This window comes from Lissotriton helveticus, chromosome 1_1 (genome assembly GCF_964261635.1).
Source record: "Lissotriton helveticus chromosome 1_1, aLisHel1.1, whole genome shotgun sequence".
Lineage (NCBI taxonomy): Eukaryota > Metazoa > Chordata > Amphibia > Caudata > Salamandridae > Lissotriton > Lissotriton helveticus.
The window spans coordinates 1,675,402,453-1,675,426,024 of record NC_136057.1 but is presented as its reverse complement, the minus strand read 5'-3'; the positions used below and the strand labels follow the sequence as shown (position 1 = coordinate 1,675,426,024).

Sequence of the window (23,572 nt, the reverse complement as noted above, 5' to 3'; positions counted from 1 at the left end):
GACGAATTAACTAATGAAAACAAGCATCAAAACTAAGCAAGATTTGAAGATCATCTCGCCTGATAGTCAACAAACTCACAACCCACGGTGCAAGATAAAACCATGGTGTCCTTTTACAGCCCCACTTCTTTTTACTCAACCGCAAGGAAGAAAGTGAGAGGAGGGGCCATTGCACCTGATTTATTCTCTCTAGTAATTGAGCCTGGTGCTGCATTTTTTATTATCATTATTTTCTTTCCTTCAGCAATAATTTGCACGGACACATACAATGATGTCGCTTCATCTTGCAACGTGTGCACCCACAGCCCCCTGATGGTGTGTATCACAGCTGGATATCTTAAACGTTTCCATTACCAAGATAGGTGCTATTGATCTTAGCTAGGCAGATGACGTCAGGTTTCTCTAACAACGTGAGCAGTACAGATTGCGTGCCTCTCTGGCTAAAAACGTACCAACCGAAGGAGGACAAAACGAACACAAGGATCCATGACATCACCACGTTCAAAACCTTTAAAAGTAAAAAAGAAAAGGTCAAGAGGAAAACATTCTCCAGCTGTGCACAAAGAAGCTGGGACACGCCACCTCTTCTACTATTCAGGAAAATGCTAAAAACCCACCTCTTCAAGTAGTGCCTCAATGAACCAATGAAAAAAAGGCCACTTGTTGCAACTAAAGCCTCAATCTCCTCATTTCACCACTGTGATCACAACCATAAATTGTTCTGTATGGCCTCTATGACATTAGTGTGGGGCTTTCAGGTGTTTTCCCTCTAGATTAGTCGTATAAAAATCATAAAACATGCGTTCATATAACTGGGATATATTAGGAAAACCCAACAAGGAGTTAAATTAAAATATATCACTTGGCAAGTTAGAGGAAGCAGTCGTTTTACACTCAACCAAGGTATATCTAACTATCTCTTCTGTAGGAGATTGCATTTTATTTTTTCTTGTGTGTTTTCTGGTGGTGGAGATAGAATATTTTATGCTATTAATTATGCCTAAATGGGGAACCAACTAAGATTTTTCAAAGGAACATGAATGTGAGCTTTTGACTTCAGACTATCAATCAAGAGTCATCCCTGTGCTACAGCCAGTGCTAAGTACGGTGCCTGCCGCTTTCTGCATACAAATGCAATGTATGCATTTTACCATTGCGGCGGGTGCAGCTTGAAGCCGCACCGCCGCAATGGTAAAAATAGAGGATGTGACCGCCAGGGTGGCGGTCACATCCTAATTGGACAGGAGGGAACTCAGCAGGCCATGCGGAGGTTCCCGGGCCCCTTAATTCGAGCTTGTTGTTACAGGTGGTGTTCCACTGGTACTCATTTCTTGGGAACCCGCACTTATGTTTCCTCATCGGACTGACCAAAAGCAAGAAAAATATACATGAGGTTAAAATAAAGAGGAAGATAAAGACTGAATACTGTGACAAAGGGAGAAAGCAGGGATGAAAAGGAAGCCACAAAAGTGAGAGAAAAATGGCAGGGACTGTCTTGCGGTGGACTAAAGAGGCATGAGGCTGAAGCAAGATTATGCTGCCTTGGTATCAGGCACGCTGGCATTCAGTAGCACCAACCACGGACTTCTGAGCAGAGCGTTCGGCTCCAGCACTCTTTTACAAATTAAGCACTGGCAACAACCTGTTCGGCCTACAGATTGATCTATGTTACACAGCATTACAAGAGTCAATGAAAGGCAAAGATCCCTTCCTGATGAGTTCAGGTTTCCAATCAATAATGAGTGAGAGGGGTCCATTTTTGCCTCTCTAACCTGACTAACTTCGAACTTATGTACTTGTTGTTGCTTACTACTTGGTATCAAAAACAATGCATACGGATCTTGAGGCAGAACCCTTTTGAGGCCTAATATTCGAAAACACATAGAAGAAGTTGTAGGCTTAGGGAGGAAGGCTCTTTGGGTACAGAACAGACGATAACATTGGTACCTGCTCAGTCTGTGAACTTACTTTGGCCAATTGCCCTAAAAAAAACCCCAAATGGTCTTATGATAGTGTTGTAGTTCTACACCATGGCCACATTGCGGACATTTTCTTGTGCCTAGATGGCTCCTGGTACCTTCTTATGAGATTATATGGTAACTTCAGCACCTGAGGACAATGCACCAATTAACTTTAAAGATGATTTCTGGTCCCCCCTACAAGGGTGACGCCCACCTTTGCCGGTGGCTTCTGTACTCCTCCTCCCGTCTCCGGTGCGTTTCCGTCAGCTCAGCGGGATCAATGGCGGTGGCGAAGTCGATGGAATATACTGGGGTGATGAAGTGATTCTGGAGCGGCAGGTTAAGGCTTGGCTCCACCTCACACTTGCAGTTGTTCTGAGGCAGCAACCTGAAAAAGAGAAAGGCCTAGTCAGGGCATCACAGCTGAGATTCCATAAACATCTGAGAAATAGGCAATGGAGTACATTGATCTCATATAAGTCCAGCCAAAGTACATATAGCCACACTCAAGTTTTGAATAGTCCATTGTTTTGTTGACATCCAGATTTCCAAATGTTGAGTGTTTTCAAACAGGAGAAGGCAGCTGAGGTTCATGGAGTAAGCCTAACATGCCATGGGTCAACCAGTTTGACAACGCAGCAGACACTAACATTAGAACTTGGATCTAGTGCTTCGGATCAACAATATAACCATTAGATCACGTTTTATATGTTAATGATACTTATTTAAATATTTATAACTGGCCTTCCAGGTCACTCTTCTCCTGACACAGGGAAATACCACTATTCTATGTGCATTTTCTTTGTCATACTTTCACCTACATATTGCATTTTGACAGTGTCATTCACACGAGTAAAGCTGGAAGATCACATTATTTGCACATCTATACTTTATTTGCAACTGGAGGATTCTATAAGCAACACAAGCCACAGGATGTGTCAAGGGACAAAGTCGGGAATATCTGTTTATTGCTGTTAATTTTTCCCTGAAGCACAAACGTAACACAAACGGTTATCGGAGAATTGTGCAAAATGGAATATGTAAAAACATCATAAAACTACAGAGCAAATAAACACTGAGAGAAGAAAGCAAAAGACAATACACGGTGATATAATTTCATCCCCAGTAGTATAAACAAGAAATAACATGTATTACAATATTGGAATAGTGGAGGGACTCGGGACAAATAATGGGTGGTACTGGATTCTGCTCCAACATTCCAATGTTTGTCTTTCAGTTTCTCCTTCTTTATTTTAGAAATTCTTCCCTCAGGAGATTGAATGTTCTAATAGCTCTGTATCTTGTTCTCCTGTAACCGGCTATACCAGTTGTTACAGTCCTCTGAAGCCAAGTATATTGCTATAATAAAGCTCCTATGTATAAGACTGTTCCATTTCTGCAAAGAGCTTTCAAGCTAGAAAAAAATTCTTGCTATGCTTCAGATCAAATACTGCGCAGCGAGTAGAAGAGGGCGCCTAGCAACAAGCGAGAATTGTTATAGTAACTTGTATTAGTTTCCACCTATTTTGGCCATCACACAGACCTAACACAGAAAGTGTGACCCCGCGAACAGACTACTGCCAGATCGGAATGGCTAAACCCACCTTTACATTATTTTCAGTTGATTAGGCTCACAACTATAAATATGTTTTCAGGACAGATATTGAGAAACAAGTGTGCTTGTTAACGTGCGATGCTACCAATTTTATCCAGTTGAGTACAATTTTTACTGCCATCTTGAATGGGCGAGAAGGTTTTTAATGAGCTGGTGCAGAATGTCATTGAGTGTGCCAGAGTGCTTTAACAGACAAAGCTTTTAAACATTTTCAGGGATAGAACTAATCCTTCCATCCAGGATCTGACTATGCCGATGACATGCTATTATTTTATTATGTGGCTATTGGCCTGAACAGATCCTTGGACGCCCTCTTGATGTACTGTAAGGGAAACAAGCTATCAGTCAACCACTTAAAAACAAAAATTATGATCTACGGTACTAGATGCTTCAACAAAGCCACATTTGTAATGGATGAAGTAAGACTACATCAAGTACCATGCATAAAATATATGGGCGCCCACTTTAATCAGCGTGGTTCGCTCCAGGCAGAGCTGGCAACTTTAAAAGAATTCTCTTTATCCATGGTCATGAGCTTCCTAAAGTTATTTATAAAGATATGCGGCCCAGATCTTACTGTAGAGTAATCCATACCAAGGACTTAATTGAATTCTTGGGCACACAACACAGCCCTTTTGAACAAAATATGCAGGCAAAATTAAGTGCCAAAATCCTTGTCAGAAATGGAAAAATAAAATTGGTCGAAGAAGATCGGCTAGTGTTAGCACAAAAACCAAACAGGGACATGTAAGTAGCTTTTTATCAAGATCTAGGGAAAGCCACGGACCTATCCAGCCCTTTGAACTTAGGTTATAAGAAAAAACTCACGAGACTGAGATGTGGACTAATCCCTTTAAAAGAGTACAAATGTCGGCGCTTGAACGTTTTCTCTCATCACAACTGTACACTGTGTAATTGCAAGCAAGAATCGCTAACGCATGTTGTTTGTCTTTGCCCTAATTTAAAGAGCTTAAGGGGTAACTGGATGAAACCAATATTTCGTCACTTAGGCATAAACGAATGTTAAATAGCCATAACCACAAGCCTTAGCAGAGTATCAGCCAGATTCATCAAGGGAAATTGCGCTCGCAAAGGGCCAGATTCTGAGAATCTGGCCCTTTGCGAGCGCAATTTTTGCATGTGGGATTCATCATCCCAAATGCAAAAATCGCTAATATAGAATTCGCAATTGTGCGAGGAATTGCATTTAAGGAATCTCTACTTGAGATTCCTTAAATGCAATTCATGAAACATTTAAAAATTGCGAATTCGCACTTTTGGGCCGCTATTTACCGCGAAGTCAAACCTCGTGGTAAATAGCGGAAACTTAGAAAAATGCACTTAAGTGCATTTTTCTAAGTTGTATGTCACACACACACATGTCCTTGGGACATGTGTGTGCGTAACACCAGCGTCCAATATCATTTCAGGGGTGCAACAGGGTGTCCTTTGGACACCCCTGCACCCTTGAAATCGCAAACTCAAAATGCGAATTGCTAATAGCGATTCGCACATTGATATGTGTTCCCATTCATTCCTATGGGCCTTTAGGCCCATAGGAATGAATGGGGAGTTATTCCTTATTTGCGATTAGCAATTAGCTAATCGCAAATAAGGAATCTGTAGGAATCGCAATAAATATTGCGATTTCTACTTAAATCCCGTTTTGCGAGTCTGTAATAGCGATTCCTTAATAATCGCTATTACAGACTCGCAAAACATGCCGATGATGAATCTAGGTGTAAATGCACAGCGCTCGACCATGTTTGTGACATTTCTCAGGGAAGCTTACTAGATAACGAGCATAAGTTCTGTGGGCCGTTAAAGTTGCAGATTGTTTTTGCTTTCTCAAATTAAACCCAAGAACTGTCGGTGACTGGTGTTGCAGCTCAATATAGCACAATGCATTCTGTTGACTAGCCTGCAATTTTGCTGCCCCCTACTGGCGGACAAGGCTACAGAATTTTTTCCAATATTTGGTTCTGTCCAGTGCGTGACAGGTTTTGTAGGTTCCTTGATATCGTATTATGTACTTTATGAGTTTTATTGTAAAAATGCTATCCAAACGTTTGTGCTTGCTGCTTAATCTACAGTGTACTTTATCACTTTGTGTTATGGCCTGGTGTCCGGTGATCTAAGCTTTTACATCAAAAGAATTACAAATGGTGTTTATTTATGAAATGCCAAAATCAATGTACCAACAGTTGCATGGTGTCACTTGACACATCTCCTCTCTCTTGTCGATTTAAGATCTTTTACAAGTGTTTAATGTACAACACACTTTATCCTTTCTGATGGATACATCTGCCTGTGGATTCATCACCTTTTGAATTACCCTTTCACCAGCACTCCACAGAAACCTTATCCCCTAGCTCTCCCACATCGAAGAGGGCATCACAATAGCATGACTCCGCTCGCAACTCTGCATAATGTCTTCGGAGTAAAAAGAAGACCTCCTCGGCATGTTGACATCAGTTCCCTTTTTTCCACTGTTGATGCGTAACAAGTTTTTTCCTAGGTCTCTCCATTTCTTTGTAGCTACCTTGTTGCAGTTGTCCAGAAACTGTTTCTTCGATAATGGCTACTCAGAAGAAGCCTGGCTTTAAACACTGTAGGGAATGTGGGGGCCATATGTCGGTTACAGACTCCCACGAAGACTGCCTTTGGTGTTTGTCGTAGGACCACGACGTCAAAGGATGAATGCGAAGGCACTTAAGGAAAGGCAGGCGAAGTTGTTCATGGCCCGAGCGTGGAAGGAGAAGAGGGGTAGAAAAAGGACCAAGTCGCGGTCAAAGTCGCCGACTCTGCACACCTCGAGATCGTTTAAGAAGCATATGAAAAAAAGGCAACACGGATCCAAGCATTGTCCTTCTAAAGAGAAGTCGTCGAAGCCGGTGTCTCCGGTCTGACATCACCATAGGAAAGATGATGTCTTTCCTTCTCCATTGCTGCAGGTGTCTCCTATGCGCACTCTGACACAGAGGGGCACTCCGACGCAGTGCTACTCTCCGACGCCCAGGAGAGATTCGCCTGTACCTATGATCGCTCTGATCCCGTCTCTGGCGTCTACAGCGCTGCAAGCAGAGCTCGTTCTACGACCTCGTTTTTTCTCAGGTCAGACAATCCTGGATCCATTTCCACCTTTCCCGTCTCCGGGTGCAGATCCGTCGCATTTCCTTAATGCAATGTATAGCATGTTTGCCAGGGCAGCTAACCCATCCGGTGCACCTACTGGCCCCGTGGGTCTGCTATCTTATAATTTGGGGGTTCCCCAGCATTATGCCCAGGCTCCATTCATGCCGTTTATGTCAATGACTCTGTCTAGGTCTCTCCGGATGCCGAGGTTCTCAACAATGATGCCTTCTCAGGAGGGAAGGATGGACTATTCTCCGGAGCCTTCGGGCTCCGTTCTGGTGCCGTCTTGACTTCGCTCTGTGCCGTTGCCCACTTCTGAAGGTCTCCCGTTGACGCCGGCAACGAGGTCTCCGGCGCTGCGTTAGGCGATGCCAGCGCCGAAAATTGAATCGAGGAGAGAGGCCCCTGGAAGAGGAGGAATTTCAGGAGCATCAGGAGTAGACTGAGGAAGGGGAGGTTTTAGACCCCATGGATGATTTTGCAGGACTGCAAGAGGCCAGTGGGCTTGACACTTCGCCGGAGTGGGAGCTCAGTTCTCCAAAAGCTCTTCTATCTCAAGATGTGGCCTCACACCATTCGGTCATTAGAAATGCTGCTGACCTTCTGGACTTACAATTACCAATGGCAGAGGTCAAGTCTAATATTTTAACAGAGGTGCTGCACACTCCTTCTGCGACGGAGCATTTGCTTTCCTTCAACGAGGCTCTGACGAATCCTATTTTGGATATATGGCAGGAGCCAATGCCTGTCCCTGCTGATCAAGGTCAGTAGCATGGTGCTATAAGGTAGCACCAGGGTATCCAGCATTTTTATCATCACATCCATCTCCTGAGAGCCTTGTGGTTCAAGCGTCTTGTTCTTCAAGACAGTCTGCTGGCTCCTTTTCTTGTACTCCGGGGGATAGAGACTCCAAGAAGTTGGAACAATCTGCAAAGAAGGTATTCTCGTCGCCCAGCATGGCCTTGAAATCGACCCCTGCCACGTGTTTGATGGGGCGTTATATCAATGCTTTGATGGATTCGGCCAAGGAAGTGATTCCTAAGTTGCCTGAGGATGTCCATGGTCACTTCGTCGAGGTGTTGTCGGACACACAGGCTACAGCCCATCAGGTCATCCAGTCCGGCCTTGATACGGCTAACTATGTTGCCACAGTGATGGGCTCTTCAGTGGTGACTAGGAGACATACCTGGTTGAGAGGGTCTGGATTTTCTACGAACATCCAAGCCTCGTTGTTGGACCTTTCCTTTGATGGATCAAGGCTCTTTGGAACAAAGGCAGATTCTACTTTACAGCAGGTTAAGGATAGCAGAGCTACTGCTAAGTCCTTAGGCTTGCAATTACAGCCTAGGTGTTTTGGTTTCTGGAAGTTCCGGGGCTTTGGGGAGGTGGCTCCTTTTTGTGGCCGACAACAACAGCAGCAACAGAACCCTCTCTATCGATCATACAGAGGGAGAGGAAGAGGTTGTCTTCGAGGGGCTGCTAGCCAATAGGTCTCCTCCTTTACTTCCTCCTCCCCTGTCCCCCACCACTGGTTCTGCAGGGAAGCAGCACTAGATCCCCCATCTTGGAGCATGTGGGTCCTGTGGGAGGTCGGGTGTCCCATTTTCTACAAAATTGGAAATCTGTTATGTCAGATCTTTGGGTTTTGAATCTTGTAGAAAATGGGTACGCCCTTCTCTTCCAGGAGTTTCACCCTTCTTACCCTCCTCGCCAGGGCTGGTGTTCGGAAGACCATCTGATGCTTTTGCAACAAGAGGTCCAATCCCGGTTACAAAAGGGTGCAATAGAGATTGTTCCGGATCAGGAAAGGGGTCAGGGATGCTACTCCCGGTATTTTCTGATTCCCAAGAAGGACGGTCATTTGCAGCCGATCCTAGACCTCAGGGTCTTAAATTTGCAACTCAAACAGTAGAAGTTCAAGATGTTGACTCTTGCTCTGGTTCTTCTGGCGCTTCAGCAGGAAGACTGGATGGTGTCAATTGGTTTAAAAGACGTGTATTTTCACTTACCCATCCTGAAGCCGCATCAGAAGTTTCTCGTGTTATGGTGGGGTCCCAACACTATTACTTTTTGGTCCTTCCGTAAGTCATACTTGCGCACATCGGCTCTTCACGAAGGTGATGGTGGTAGTGGCAGCTCATCTCAGAAGGCCGGGATGCCTGTATTCCCCTTTCTTGACTACTGGCTGCTCAAAGCAAAGTCATCAGAGATGGTCCTCCATCATCTGCAAGTAGCATTACGGCTGTTGTTCGACTTGGGTTTCTCAATATATGTGCCGAAATCTCACCTGGTCCCCTCACAGCGCAACCTGTTCATAGGGGCAGTACTGGACACTACTCTGAGTCGTGCTTTCCCGTCTCCTCAGAGGATTTCTGAAATTCAGGATACGATACCTATGTTTCAGGATGGGGGAGGTGTTCCAGTCCTGAAGGTCTTACGCCTGCTCAGTCTGTTCGCTTCCTGCATACCATTGGTAAACCATGCACGCTGGCACATGAGGGCTCTCCAGTAGTGCCTCCGCAAGCAGTGGTTTCAACACAACAGAGGTCTAAGGGAGGTGATCAGAATCTCCAGAGACACAGCAGTGGAGCTGTTATGGTGGAGTGTTCCAGGCAACCTGTCTCAAGGGAAGTCATTTCAACCTACTTCTCCAGTGACCACAGTAATAACGGATGCCTCCACTCTAGGGTGGGGAGCTCATCTGGAGGATCCGGAGATCCTGGGTCTTTGGTTTCCAGAGTAGAGATTGCTTCACATCAATCTTCTGGAACTGAGGGCGATACATATGGCTCTCAAGGCCCTTCATCCCTCCCTTTGGGGTAAGTCAGTTCTTGTCCAAACGGACAATACTACTGCGATGTGGTACATCAACAAGCAGGGAGGAGTAAGGTCGTATCGTCTCTGCAGAGAGGCTCTACGACTCTGGCCCTGGGCTCAGGACCATCAGATGTGTGTGATTGCAAATCCTCTGGCGGGGGTGCTGAACGTGCGCGCGGGCTGCCTCATTCGGCAATTCTCGGTCGATCACAAGTGACGTCTTCATCCAGAGTTAGTCCATCACATTTTCAGGATGTGGGGTTTTCCTTGGTTGGACCTGTTTGCCACTCACAAGACCACGCACTGTCCGTCGTTCTGCAGTCTCCAGTATCCAAAGCGGGGAGCACTGGGGGGCGCGCTTCAGTTAGATTGGGCTCACATGTTCCGTATGCGTTTCCTCCCAAACCTTTGATTCCCCTGGTTCTGAGGAAGAATCGCCAATACAGGGCCCAAGTCATATTGACCACCCCGGATTGGCCAAACAGGTGTGGTACGCCGACCTTCTTCACCTCTCATCGCACTCTCCGCTCTGTCTCCCTCTCAGGGCAGACCTCTTTTCGTAATCGCTGGGGCAGGTTCTACACCCTCAAGTCCAGAGCCTGCACCTTCATGTCCGGAAATTGAACGGGCAACCAGAGTTCTTTTTCTCTCCCTTTAGATGTGATGGATGTTATTTTATCGTCCAGAAAACACTCCATCAAATCTTTCTATTCCAGTAGATGGACCAGATTTGTTAGGTGGGGTGGAGAGAGTTCAATTGATCCTTTGAGGGCCCATTTATCTAATGTCCTTAGGTTTTCTCTTTCCTTGGCCCAGTAGGGTTGTGCTGTGGCGACTGTTAAGAGCTGTTTGGCGGCTTCATCAGCCTTCCTTTGTTTGCCAGACCAACCTTCATTGTTTAAGTCTCCCATTGCTATAAGTTTCATTAAGGGTCTCACTTATTAATTGTCTCCCACTCCTTTTATTATGCCTCTGTGGGACTTAAATTTGGTTCTTACTTTTTTGATGGGGATCTCCCTTCGAGCCCCTTCATAGTTGTCTGTTGAGACTTCTTACATTTAAAACAGTTTCCCTGATTGCAATTACTTCGGCCAGGAGGGTAAGTGAGCTTCTGAGTCTCCCTTTACCACCATCTATGCAGATAAGATGGTTCTCAGGACCTTTCCTGCCTAAGGTGGTTGCTTCTTTCCACTTGGGACGGTCTATCACCTTGCCGACTTTCTATCCTCCCCCTCACTCTTCCAAGAAGGAGGAGAGATTTCACCACCTGGACCCCGGGAGGGCGGTCAGTTTTTACCTGGACAGGACCAAGGACTTGAGACTGGACGACCAGCTCTTTATTGGTTATGTAGGAAGAATGACGGGCAAAGCTGTCTGCAAGCGAACACTTCCCAAGTGGATCATCTTGTTCTTCAAGATCTGCTACGCCTTAGCCAAGAAGGAGCTTCCTGAAGGTATTAGAGCTCGTTCTATTAGAGCTAAGTCTTCTTCTTCGGCTTTGGCTAGAGGTGTCCCTGTGGTAGACATCTGTAAAGCGGCAACTTGGGCATCCCTCCACACTTTCGTGAAGTATTATTACTTGGATTCAGAAGTGAGGAGGGGTGGTCATTTTGCTCATTCTGTGCTACATGAGTTTCTGGTATAAGTTAGGCAGACACCCTCCTCCGGGAGCGGGACTGCTTGGGGATTCAATTCAAAAGGTGAGAAATCCACATGCAAATGTATCTATCTGAAGAACAAGTTAGTTACCTTCGATAACGCTTTTTCTGGTGGATTTTTTCTGGTGGATACAGTATATGCCTGTGGATTCCTCACTGCCCCACCCGCCTCCTCGTTGTCTACCTTTCTATACCGAAAATAATTTTTTGTTCGCATGACTGGTATTTCTTTGTCCTTTGAAATGATATGTAGCTTGTTGCTTTGAAATGTCTAGTATTTTTTAGTCTCTTTTCTTTCTTGAAAGATATACTGTGTATATGGGTGTTTATATTGTATACTGTGTAAATTTGCTAAATGTTGTCGATTCACCCATTCGCCTCGAATGTACGGAAAAAATGGGTCGAACTGATGTAACATCCAGACGAGGTCTTCTTATGGCTCCAATGATGTCACGTGGAGTCACAAGCGGAGTCGTGCTATTGTGATGCCCTCACCGATGTGGGAAAGCTAGGGGGAAAAGTTTCAGTGGAATGCTGGCATAAGGGTAATTCAAAAGGTGAGGAATCCACACACTTGTTCATTGCACTTAACTATTGCTGCGAAATGGCCAAGCTGGTAAAACAAATCTTTACTTACTAAAAGTTTAAAATATTGTGATTTTAAAGTTGATGGCAAAAGTCGCAAAGACAATGCTTTACATATTTCATAGGTTACTGCATATGTAATTTTATGAATATAGAAGCAGTTGACTGAAGGTGGTAATTGATGGTGCATAGAATGGTCTTATGTATGCTCTGAAGTGGTCATTGACAATTTGTTTATTTTTAGCTTTCTTTTTAAATTTCCCTTGCTATATTATAATGGTTTTAAATAGCTGGAAACAATAACAAATGTACTTACTTGCTTGCTTGGCTCACAACTGTTTGGACATTACACCAGGAAGCACCTAGTCTGATATTTAATTAGTGAAAAATATTATGTCTCGTGAAAAAGAAGCAAACATACCACTTATCAGTTAGTTTAGGCTGCTCTACTCTGCCCTGCCAGTGCAATGCCCCTGGTGTCGGATGCATCGTCTCCAGACTCTTACTATATAATTCCTGTGTCTTAAGCTCATGGAACAGAAACGCATCTGCGTTCTTTTGTTGTGCTACATGCATCAGAGGGGTGGCCCAGCCCAGCCTCTTCCGGGCTAAGATGGGCAAGGACGGGCCAGCCCGGGCGCTGCCCGCGCACGTCCCACGCTGCGGGAGGTGCTATGCGCTGTTAAGGGCTAGCGGCGCCGGACAGTGACGCTGTCAGAGTGCGCCACAGGTGCTTCTGGGGGCTGTAGTCCCTTGTTGTAGATCGGGAGATGCTGCAGGCCGTTTGCCTCACGGCGATCCGGTGAAATGCTCCCCCTGCCACTGGGAACAGATACGGGTAGGCAAAATGCTAGACCGTTCCCCTCTCGGTCGTTTGTGAGCTTCACTTGGTTGGTTGCGCGTCCATATATATGCTTTGCATCCTGGTTTATCTGCAAGGCTGTTATAGGATGGGCTTCAATTTTTAACTGAAATCTTATAAATGTTTGGTATTTTGATTAGAGTATTTAGTGGGATGTTCTGCGTAGTTGTCCTAGATTCCAGTGTTAAAAGAGGAATTCGGTCCCAAGTTTGAGGGTGTTGGGTATGGAGGCCACAGGACAACAACTAGATAGGGCTAGTAATTTCTAACTGCTTTGGCATCTCCTGAAATGGATTACTCAAAAACAACAGGAAGGGGTTTTAAACTGAACTCTCTTAGATATATATTAGCAAAGGGGTGACAAACAATAAATGTAGGGGCATTACATTATAAACTATGTGACAAACTTAAACTGAGGTGAGAGGGGTGGGTCGTGGAATTGGAGAAAGTAGGCAGGAGGGACACTAGAATAGCCACACAGGTGTTAGGTAGCTCCACACACTTTAGACTGATCCAGCTACATTATCTTCACTTGACTTACATGCCCCCGGTGTGACTCCATTGAGCCAGTAGGATCCGCCGGACCAATTGCTTCCATTGCTCTGCTCCTGATGCAGACTTTTGTCATGTGGTTTCAGACTGTCCTGTGATAGTTTGCTATTGACAGAGGATTACGCAAGAACACTCATGGGTGCTGGCTCGACCCCTGGATCTTTCCACTAGGAAAACCCTAGTGGACATTCTGTATTATCTTGGTGGCCCACAGGTGGAACGGACGTTCATTGGGGTCACCTCTCTGGTTGTCAAACGTGCTATTGCCCAGAGGTGGAATTCTTCACAGGCCCCCTCCTTGGTGAACTGGAGATCGGGTGTGGATTGGTGTGTCCAGCAAGAGAAGCCTATTTATGCTGCATGAGTCTACCCGCAAAAACATGGGAAGATTTGGGGGGCGATAGTGTGAATACTGTGGTCTTGATCTGTAACCTTGGACTGTATTATAGGTACTGTGGTACTAAATGCGATAATGGTGGTGTATATGTTTTGTGTTGTTGTTTGAAAAACAATACATTGATTGTCTATAAACTATGTGACAAATACAATAGGAAGCTTTTTTATCATTGAGAACTCGCTGACGAATTTAATAATAAAGGATTTAAGACAGAGCTCCCTTTATAGATTTAGCCACAGTAAATGTGTGGTGTTTGAAAGGGAGATTTCATGTTCATGTCACTGTATTCTTTGGGTCTGCATAACATACCTGGAGAGTCTCTTGATGCAGAGACCACATGGTCATATTTTTTCTCATTAAGCCAAAAGGTTCATTTATTGATTTTTAAACATGGTGGCAAAGGCAGTAGGCCTCTCATTTTACATTGTGAATAACTTGTCAAAGTCCGTAGTCCTAGCATTACTGATCATTAAAAGCTTTATGTGTTGTAATCAGTCCAAATGTGGCCATTGCTGGTTTCTAGGTTAAGAGATTATTGGTGCACCTGGTAACACACAGGTAATGGGAGCAAACTAGATATATCGGGCCAGTTAAACCTGTAATATTTATTTGGGGCACTTGATGTGCATCCTGCAATTCTACAATGCCCCTTTGTGAGGGGTTTCAATTTGATATTCAAATTAAAATCTTGTACACACTTGCAAATTTGTACATAGTATTTAGTTGTGTGTTCATTAAAGTACTTTTCCTTTTTAGGTTTCGCCTGTCGAAAGCTGAGCTGCGCACCGCGCAGCTTTTCGGCGCAGGCGAAATCTAATGAGAACAGTTTGTGGCTTGGTCACCGCCTCTCTGTTCCATTGGCTAGCTCCATAAATGGAGGCTAGCCATTGGAACAGAGATCTGTCCGTCATAGCCGGAGCAGATTCGTGGGCGTTCCGGCGATTTTTAGGCTTTTCGCAACGTCATGAAGACGTGTCCACTGTGGGCCTGTACTATTTTTTTTTTTTACAGGGCTGTTTTTCATCATTTGTTCGATCGTCCTGGTCCCGCATGGTTGTATCCCGCTGTCCGTCCCCCCTCCCGCTGTCCGTGTCTTTGTTCGCCCCCCCCTCGTGACTCCCGCTGTCCGTGTGCCCGTCCCCGCTGTCACACAGGGCACCTCTAGCCGTATCTTTTCTTTTCTGTCTTGCACTTCTTCGCTTTTACTCTGACACAGTCCTGGCTTCGGCGTATGACAAGAGATACTGAAGATGCAGAGCTTGTCAGCCACAGACAGGTGGCGGCATCATTCATGATGGCCTTAAAAGTGGTCAGCAAGGGGAACCAGCAGCGAGCCTTCGGGGTGGGGATGAGTTCGGCATATGTCCTTTGACGCTGGACGGCAGCCAAGGGTCGACAACACTCGCGCAGCCCAGCGTGTGCATAATCAACAAGGCCAGCGTGGTGCACATTAGCGGCGCGCGGCGTTTCAAGGAGACAGATAGTATTTGGTCATCATCAGAGTGCTGCCTGACGGCCCTCTGGCGCGAGGCACCGGAGTCACGGGCGGGAACCCGCGTGGGAGCGCGCGCCCAGCTGCGGGGCAGTCCCCGGTAAAGGAAGAAGGGCCGCGTTTCATCCCGCAGACAAAAGCAGCGGCTGCCCACGGCAAGCGATCGTCTTGATCCACACAGGTCTCAGCCCACCGGTTACAGTTCCATGGGCGTCTTTTCTGTGTCACAAAGGTAATCAGAGCCGCTGACACCTGCCCACGGCTGTGGCCTGACTGTAAACACTTCCCTCCCGCTCCACTGCCCCCCCGCCCTGTTAGTCACACTTTCACCTGTTGTACACATGCACACCACTCCAAATACCAGCTTCAGAAAAACTGGACTAGTGTTTACTGTTAACCATTTATCGCCCAATATATAACGGGAATTCAAGGTGGCTCTGACACCACGTAATTCAATTCTGCAGTGTAAATGGGAAGGGTAATAAGCATCCGGAAAGCCCTTGAACAGCAGCAGTCACTAGGTGCACACATTTTTCTAGTTACAGCTGGCCTACCAACACATGGTTCCTACAGAGTTACTCCACAAGTACCGTCACTTACTTTCAGCTTTAGGGATGGTTTTAAGTGTGTGTGTTCACCTTAGGAGTTCTGAGTAGTGAGCAAAAACTGGTTCATGAAAGTCACCGAGAAGCCTGGGAGAAGGTGTTTCAACTGAAGGGCTGCAGGGCAGGATCCGTCCCTGGGCCCTGATGAAAGGCAGAGCGGGTCCGTGGGTGAAAGGAGGAGCCCCGCCGCCCCCAGGGGGTGGTAGAGCGCACAGGGCACCTCACCTCTTGCAGGGTCCGTCCCCGCCATGACGGTCCAGTTGTCTCTGGTGACTGGGCTGAGGTCCGGTGGATGAAAGGGGGAGCGGGGGAGAGATGCGAGACAATGAAAGAGCCTCCGAGGGGCAGCGGCAGCCGGCACTGCGCATGCGCACAGCGCAGGATCCGACCGGGGGGCAAAACCAGCGCAGCGCAGGGGACAGACACTGATCCCCACACAGCACATACAGCTCACCCCACACAGCTCACAACACACTGATGGATCACGAGACACAGCTCATCACACACAGCTCACCACACACTGCTCACGAGACACACTCACCACACACAGCTCACTACCATACATGCCAACACGAGCCTGTCCTGTCACCAGGCGTGCTCAGGGGTCAGGTCAGGCACGCTTTAGGCCCATGGGCCTTTCACCAGGGCAGGGCTTCCCGATGTGATTCTCTTTCGATCAATTTTTGAGGTGCTTTGGCTATCGAGCGAAGCAAAGGGTTGCAGCTAAACTATGCAGTCCAGGGAAGTGCAGGCTCGACTGTTCCTCGTAGCGCCGGCCGGATCCCAGCTTATGTTTATTCAGTGAGCGTCGCCTCCATGTTAATGACAACATTATGCAGATCACCCCTCTCTAAACCTTTCCCGGTAGATGTTCTTCTGCAGTGCCGCGGGGTCTCTCTCTGCAACCTACACAACATTTAAACCGGAAATAAAGAATGGGTGTATGTGAGGGTGAGCGAGGGGTGATAGTTTTCTTTGTGCGCTGAAATGCCTTATTGATAAGTGTGTCATGAAGGTGTTAAATGCGCGATATAGCACATACATGATAGTCACGCTTCTAGCAGAAAAAGCACATCTCTGTTTACATCCCAGACTTCTAATCCCTGCAGAACTAGAGGCCTTGTTCAACGACCAGTGCATCCCGTTTTAGAGACAGGGACGTGAAAAAACACTTCCTCGTCCCATCACGACTACCGTATTTCCACACTTCCAGCACAAATAGCTTTGCCTTTTTTTCTATCACCTTAGAAGGGTCCCGGAGGTTGAGGTTACTTAGCACGAAGCATTATAAGCAAGAGACTTCCAATCACAGTTCATGTTTTTGGGCAGTGCACGAGGTGTCACCATGGATCACCTGGTTCATGAAAGTCACCGAGAAGCCTGGGAGAAGGTGTTTCAACTGAAGGGCTGCAGGGCAGGATCCGTCCCCGGGCCCTGATGAAAGGCAGAGCGGGTCCGTGGGTGAAAGGAGGAGCCCCGCTGCCCCCGGGGGGTGGCAGAGCCGCACAGGGCACCTCACCTCCGCAGGGTCCGTCCCCGCCATGACGGTCCACTTGTCTCCGGTGACTGGGCTGAGGTCCGGTGGATGAAAGGGGGAGCCGGGGAGAGATGCGAGACAATGAAAGAGCCTCCGCGGGGCAGCGGCAGCCGGCACTGCGCATGCGCACAGCGCAGGATCCGACAGGGGGGCAAAACCAGCGCAGCGCGGGGGACAGACACTGATCCCCACACACCACATGCAGCTCACCCCACACAGCTCACAACACACTAATGGATCACGAGACACAGCTCATCACACACAGCTCACCACACACTGCTCACAAGACACACTCACCACACACAGCTCACCACACACAGCTCACTACCATACATGCCAACATTTCAGAAGAGCAAAGTGGGTGTGTGTGGCTCTGGGTGGGTGTGTGTGGCTCTGGGTGGGTGTGTGGCTCTGGGTGGGTGTGTGTGTGTGTGGCTCTGGGTGTGTGTGGCTCTGGGTGTGTGGCTCTGGGTGTGGGTGTGTGGCTCTGGGTGTGTGTGTGTGGCTCTGGGTGTGTGTGTGGCTCTGGGTGTGTGTGTGTGTGGCTCTGGGTGTGTGTGGCTCTGGGTGGGTGTGTGTGGCTCTGGGTGTGTGTGTGTGTGGCTCTGGGTGTGTGTGTGTGGCTGTGTGTGTGTGTGTGGTTCTGTGTGTGTGTGTGTGGCTCTGTGTGTGTGTGTGTGGCTCTGTGTGTGTGTGTGTGTGGCTCTGGGTGTGTGTGTGGGTGTGTGTGTGGCTCTGGGTGTGTGTGTGGCTCTGGGTGTATGTGTGTGGCTCTGGGTGTGTGTGTGTGTGTGGTAGTAATTGCTGTCTGCTGAGCTCGTCCTTAGGGTATAATAGGTCTCACATTTGCGAGAGAAAGGCAATGTAATGACAATGCCATTTATTTATCTGTTTTCAAAACCAACACATAAATACAAAATTTGTCATTTACAATGCCAATAGCTCTAACTTTTCCAAAGGCGAAACCATTGCATTGTAAATGCTTGTTTAGGAGAAGCCTTGACTGGACATATATTTATTATTACTTTGTATGGTACTGGGTTTTGATTTTATTTTCTAGCCCACACCACCTTACTGAGCCCGTCTTGGACAGCTTTACCTTATTACCCTGAGATTCAAGTGCTAAAAAGGTGAACTTGGGCCTCAGTTTGATATAGAACCTCCAGGACGACCAAAGAAAACAAATACCCATGGACACAGTTGGGACCCAGTAATGGCCAACTGCTCTGTGACATCCCGAACTGCATTTCCTAAAGGAGATTTTACATTGTGAACTCGTTGCCAAACAACATAGGAAGGAGTTTTATATTGCAACCTTCCTGAAAAAAAAATAATAGGAAGGGTTTTATTTTGCATACTCTGACAAATGTAGTAAGGTGGGTTGTTAACTCTGCCAAATACAATAGAAAGGACTTTTGAAGTGTGAACTCCATGACAAATATATTAGAAAGGGGTTTTACTTTGTGAACTCTCTAACAAATGAAACAGGAACATGTGTTGCATTGCAAACTGACAAATGTAACAGAAAGTGGTTTGACATGGTGAACTTGAGGTTCCGTGGATTCGGGACCCGTGTCATAAACATCGTCATGTCATATGACGATTTTGATATCAGCAGACCGAGAATGACGAGTATACTATATACAAGTATTTTCGTCGTATTCGAGTGACGAAATCAATATGAAACTAGAGATTCCGTTCTGAACCCTCGGGTTCCATTTTGTATGCGGCAGCCATTTTGTGGTTGCCCTCACATAGGCCGATGACTGAGGCCAAATGAGTCTTTCTGGACACGTACACCTTTAGCTGACTTCTGTGTGACCTGGGCAAGTTGACTCCATTGCCCGAAGCCAAACCTGTTCGGCCAGTTCCTTTCCCAGTGGCCGATCGAGATTAGGATCAAAGCACAGCATGCCATAAACCCTTCATTGCACACAACTATGTCTAATCTTACTCACACCTGTCCCTGTTCCTTTCTTTATGGCCTGCTTTACGATGAGGAGGTGCCCGGTTTTATTAGGGGTCCGTCCAATATCTGATGAAAAGTGTTGGGCCTTGCCGGGTAATTGATTGTGGGCTGGACAAACTGAAAATGGGCTTGTTATCATGAATTGAATATGCTACTTACCAGTATGCATCTGTTCTTGGCATGTAGGGCTGCTAACATTCATATCTTATGCATAGATCGCCGCCTAGTGTTGGGTCCGGATGATTGCACATTGTTGTCCTGGAAGAGTCTTCGAAGTATCACGAGATAGGTGGCTCCTACCCTGGACTACAGTGTGCATGGGCATCGACTCCATCCCCAGATTGTTTTTAGCCATTGTGGCAGAGATGGAGTGAAATAGTGTAAAGGATGTCCATGCTACTGATGAATGCAAGAGAGTATCTGCAGCCGCTACGGGCACCGGGGAGGAGGGCGGGCGATATGAATGTTAGCAGCCCTACATGCCAAGAACAGATGCATACTGGTAAGTAGCATATTCAGTTCGAGGCATGTGGGCTGCTAAATTCATATCTTATGCATAGAATACACAGCAGTCCCTCCATTAAGGGCGGTTGCCCGTGCCAGCTGCAGAAGCTTGAAAAAGTGTCTTGAGAACAGCCTGTCCTACAGCTGCTTGCTGTTTGGAATGCACATCTACACAGTAATGTTTGGTAAATGTGTGTGGTGTAGACCATGTGGCTGCTCTACAAATGTCTTCCAAGGGAATGTTCCCCAGGAAAGCCATGGAGGGCCCCAATTTGCGTGTGGAGTGCGCCCTTGGGGGTATTGTTAAAGTACGTTTAGCCTTTTGATAACAGATTTGAATGCACTTAACAATCCATCTGGCTATTCCTGCTTTGGAAATGGGGTTGCCTTTGTGCTGTGCTGAGAAGGCAACAAAAAGTTGTTGTGTCTTCCTAAAGTGTTGTGTTCTGTCAATGTAGTACATCAACGCCCTCCTAACGTCTAATGTATGAAGCATTCTTTCTGCTACAGTTTGTGGGTTTTGGAAGAATGCAGGCAGGTCAATAGTTTGGTTGATATGAAACTGTGACACCACCTTAGGAAGGAATTTGGGGTTAGTGCGGAGCACTACCCTGTTGGAACGTATTTGGATGAATGGCTCTTGGATTGTGAGCGCTTGCAGCTCACTAACACGTCTGAGCGATGTGATAGCAATGAGAAAAGCCACTTTCCATGTTAGAAACTGAAGTTCGCAGGAGTGCAGTGGCTCAAAAGGTGGGCCCATCAGCCTAGTGAGGACCACATTGAGGTTCCACACTGGAGCTGGTGGTGTTCTTGGAGGAATGACTCGCTTTAGTCCCTCCAGGAAGGCTTTAATGGCAGGCACCCTGAAAACAGAGAGGTGCTGCCTATTTTGGAGATAAGCTGCTATGGCAGATAAATGTATCCGAATGGAAGCGTACGCCAGATTGCATTTGTAAAGATGTAACAAATAGCAGATGATGTTAGGAATGGATGCATCTAGCGGGTTGATATTGTTGTCTGTACAGTACACGACAAACCGCTTCCATTTTGCTGCATAGCAAGCTCTGGTAGTGGGCTTTCTTGCCTCCCGGATGATGTCCATGCATTCTGGAGGCAGGTTGAGGTACAAAACGCACGAGAGCAGATCAAGTCAAGGGAATGTGTGTGTCTGTAGTATCAACGTACGGCACCAATGGTGAGACGTGAGACAAGGGTACCAAACAAAAAACCTCTTGGCGGCACGTGGCTGATAAAATTCCCATCAGACCACCCATGTGGTGGAGTTTGCGTCATGTGGGAATTCTGATAATCATGCCATCCAAAAACCAACCAATCAGTGTCGGTACAGGCAAAAATATCACAAATATGTGATCATTATGTGTATCCTAAAAGTGATGCAAACTAAAAAAGAGGGAAGTAACAGTGCTCAAAATAATTTAAAATTGGCTACCCAGACTTCAGAGGATGTACTAGAAGTCCGAGTGTCAAGGAATAAAAACACGCTAGGTAGTAAGACTACCATATGGCGCTAAATAGTGTGGTCATGTTGTGGTCGACATGTTTCAGCCGTCAGGGCATCTAGCCCGGCTTTCTTCAGGACCTCTATGTAACAAATCTTACTCCTGCAACACCAGATAAGACGTCACAGTGAAGAAGTGACAGACATGCACTCAAAAAGTTACAACCATAGCTAGAAAACTTAGAATACTTAAGCATCCACTCAAGGGGAAGTAATATTTCTTCTTCCTATCAAAGAGAACAAGAGAGAAAAATGTTAAAGTCACACCAAGTCCCATACCAACACCATAGTGTTCACACGTAAAGACAATTCAGACACACCTGCATGAATAATTTACATTCTGCATACAGGGAAAGCATACTAGCTTAATCACATTGAGGCATTTCCTCAACAGTGATACTCACCCAGCTTTGTGTGGGTGATGGCCTCACCTCACCCGGCAACCGCTCGGGAGTATGAGGCCCCGCTCTAAAATGTAGAGAGAGACACAGTAAGTGTACAACTTTACCATGTCCAACCAATCGTTCTACATTCAAAATCCAACAGACATACGATAGTATCCACTCTGTCAAGACTGAACCCAAGCCCACATCAGAGCTTACAAAAAGGTTCTTAGAGTCATATTAGCAGGACAAGAAATAAATCAACTTGTGTACCACAGGGCAGACCCGCCCGAGGTAATGCATTTACAGTAATAGTAATAGCCTTATAATCAACTAGTGGACCTGGCTTATGGATGGACACGTTGTCGCCCCCCCATGGTAGTTGCCTGAGCTGATTCTTAAGTTCAAAAATGCTCAATACATACAGTGGTTTGCATATATATGTATATATAATGAATGGGATATAAGGCCACTCCCCAGCGAAAATTAACGGGGACTGGAGGCCACACAGGCTCTCATCACTTGGCCTAGCCTGGTATACTGTTGCTGACTCAATAGTAGACGATACAAAAACAGGCTGTGTCGCAATAAAAAAGAAGGGAGAGCAGCGCCCAACCAACCTACCTCTCCGTCGGTGCCTCGGAGTGTTAGCGAGCGGAAGTGGAGGTAGGTTGCGGCGGAAGCCTGTTTCCTTAAATACCCGCCCCAAATGGGGCACACAGAACCCCACCAATATCTCGCCGAAATCTCCTTAGGCGCCATAAAAATGCGTGAACACGGAAGGGAGACCGCTATCATTCCGCGCATGTGCGGGAGTAGGCAACTGGCACCACTCACTCGCGCATGCGCGGACACGGAAGGAAGACCGTTCTCTTGGCGCGCATGTGCGGGAGTAGGCAGCTAGCACTACTCACTCGCGCATGCGCCTACACAGATGCCCTTTGCAATCCTTTTCTGATATCGAGATCCGTTATTAGGTGCGATTAGGAAGGTTAGTTCACAGATGCCCGTGAAAGCCTTTTGCTGATACCAAGAAGTGTTATTATGTGTAATTAGAAAAGCTGGTTCAAGGCCAAAAGAGTTTTGCCCATCTCCCAATTGGTTCGTGTAGTAAATCACTACCAAAGACTGATATAAGCTGGTGATTACACCATGTATAGCCGTCGTTAGAGACAAATATATACTTCTACGGGAGATAAACCTATACTTCTAAGTAGTAAAAAGGATTCATTATTCAATGTCCGCTTCGCTCGGGGAGATATATGGAGGGAATAACTGGTCAAGGCCATTTGTTTAGAGGAATAACATCATTTGCTTCTTGTTTACAGCCAAAAACGTAAATTGTAGGTACATATAACACCCTTAAATTCTTATGTGTCGAATGTAAGGATGACGGAACCCCTTTATGTGCAATAATGGGGAACAGGTAACAGCTTGACAGAGGGGCAAACATTCACAGTTAAGTTGGATGAGCTTAGGAGGTGCAAATAATACTGTATTTGCTACCAAATGTAATAGACCCGCAACCAAAGGCTGCACTAAATACTCAAAAAACAAAAAGGGTGTGTGGAGGGTCAGGGGGAATAGTTTAATGACCTGTCTGCTCGCTCCCCAATCTTACATATACAAAACGCACGAGAGCAGATCAAGTCAAGGGAATGTGTGTGTCTGTAGTATCAACGTACGGCACCAATGGTGAGACGTGAGACAAGGGTACCAAACAAAAAACCTCTTGGCGGCACGTGGCTGATAAAATTCCCATCAGACCACCCATGTGGTGGAGTTTGCGTCATGTGGGAATTCTGATAATCATGCCATCCAAAAACCAACCAATCAGTGTCGGTACAGGCAAAAATATCACAAATATGTGATCATTATGTGTATCCTAAAAGTGATGCAAACTAAAAAAGAGGGAAGTAACAGTGCTCAAAATAATTTAAAATTGGCTACCCAGACTTCAGAGGATGTACTAGAAGTC

General features: G+C 46.4%; 1 protein-coding gene across 10 annotated transcripts in view; it reads right to left on the bottom strand.

Moving 5' to 3' along the window:
• Positions 1-23,572, bottom strand: part of B4GALNT1 (beta-1,4-N-acetyl-galactosaminyltransferase 1) — a 702,884-nt gene that overhangs the window by 214,259 nt on the left and 465,053 nt on the right. For all 10 annotated transcript variants that reach the window (XM_078688946.1, XM_078688955.1, XM_078688950.1 and 7 more), the window contains one exon: positions 2,176-2,349. In XM_078688946.1, coding sequence (XP_078545072.1) covers positions 2,176-2,349 — 174 coding nt within the window. The remainder of the gene's footprint in view (positions 1-2,175; positions 2,350-23,572) is intronic.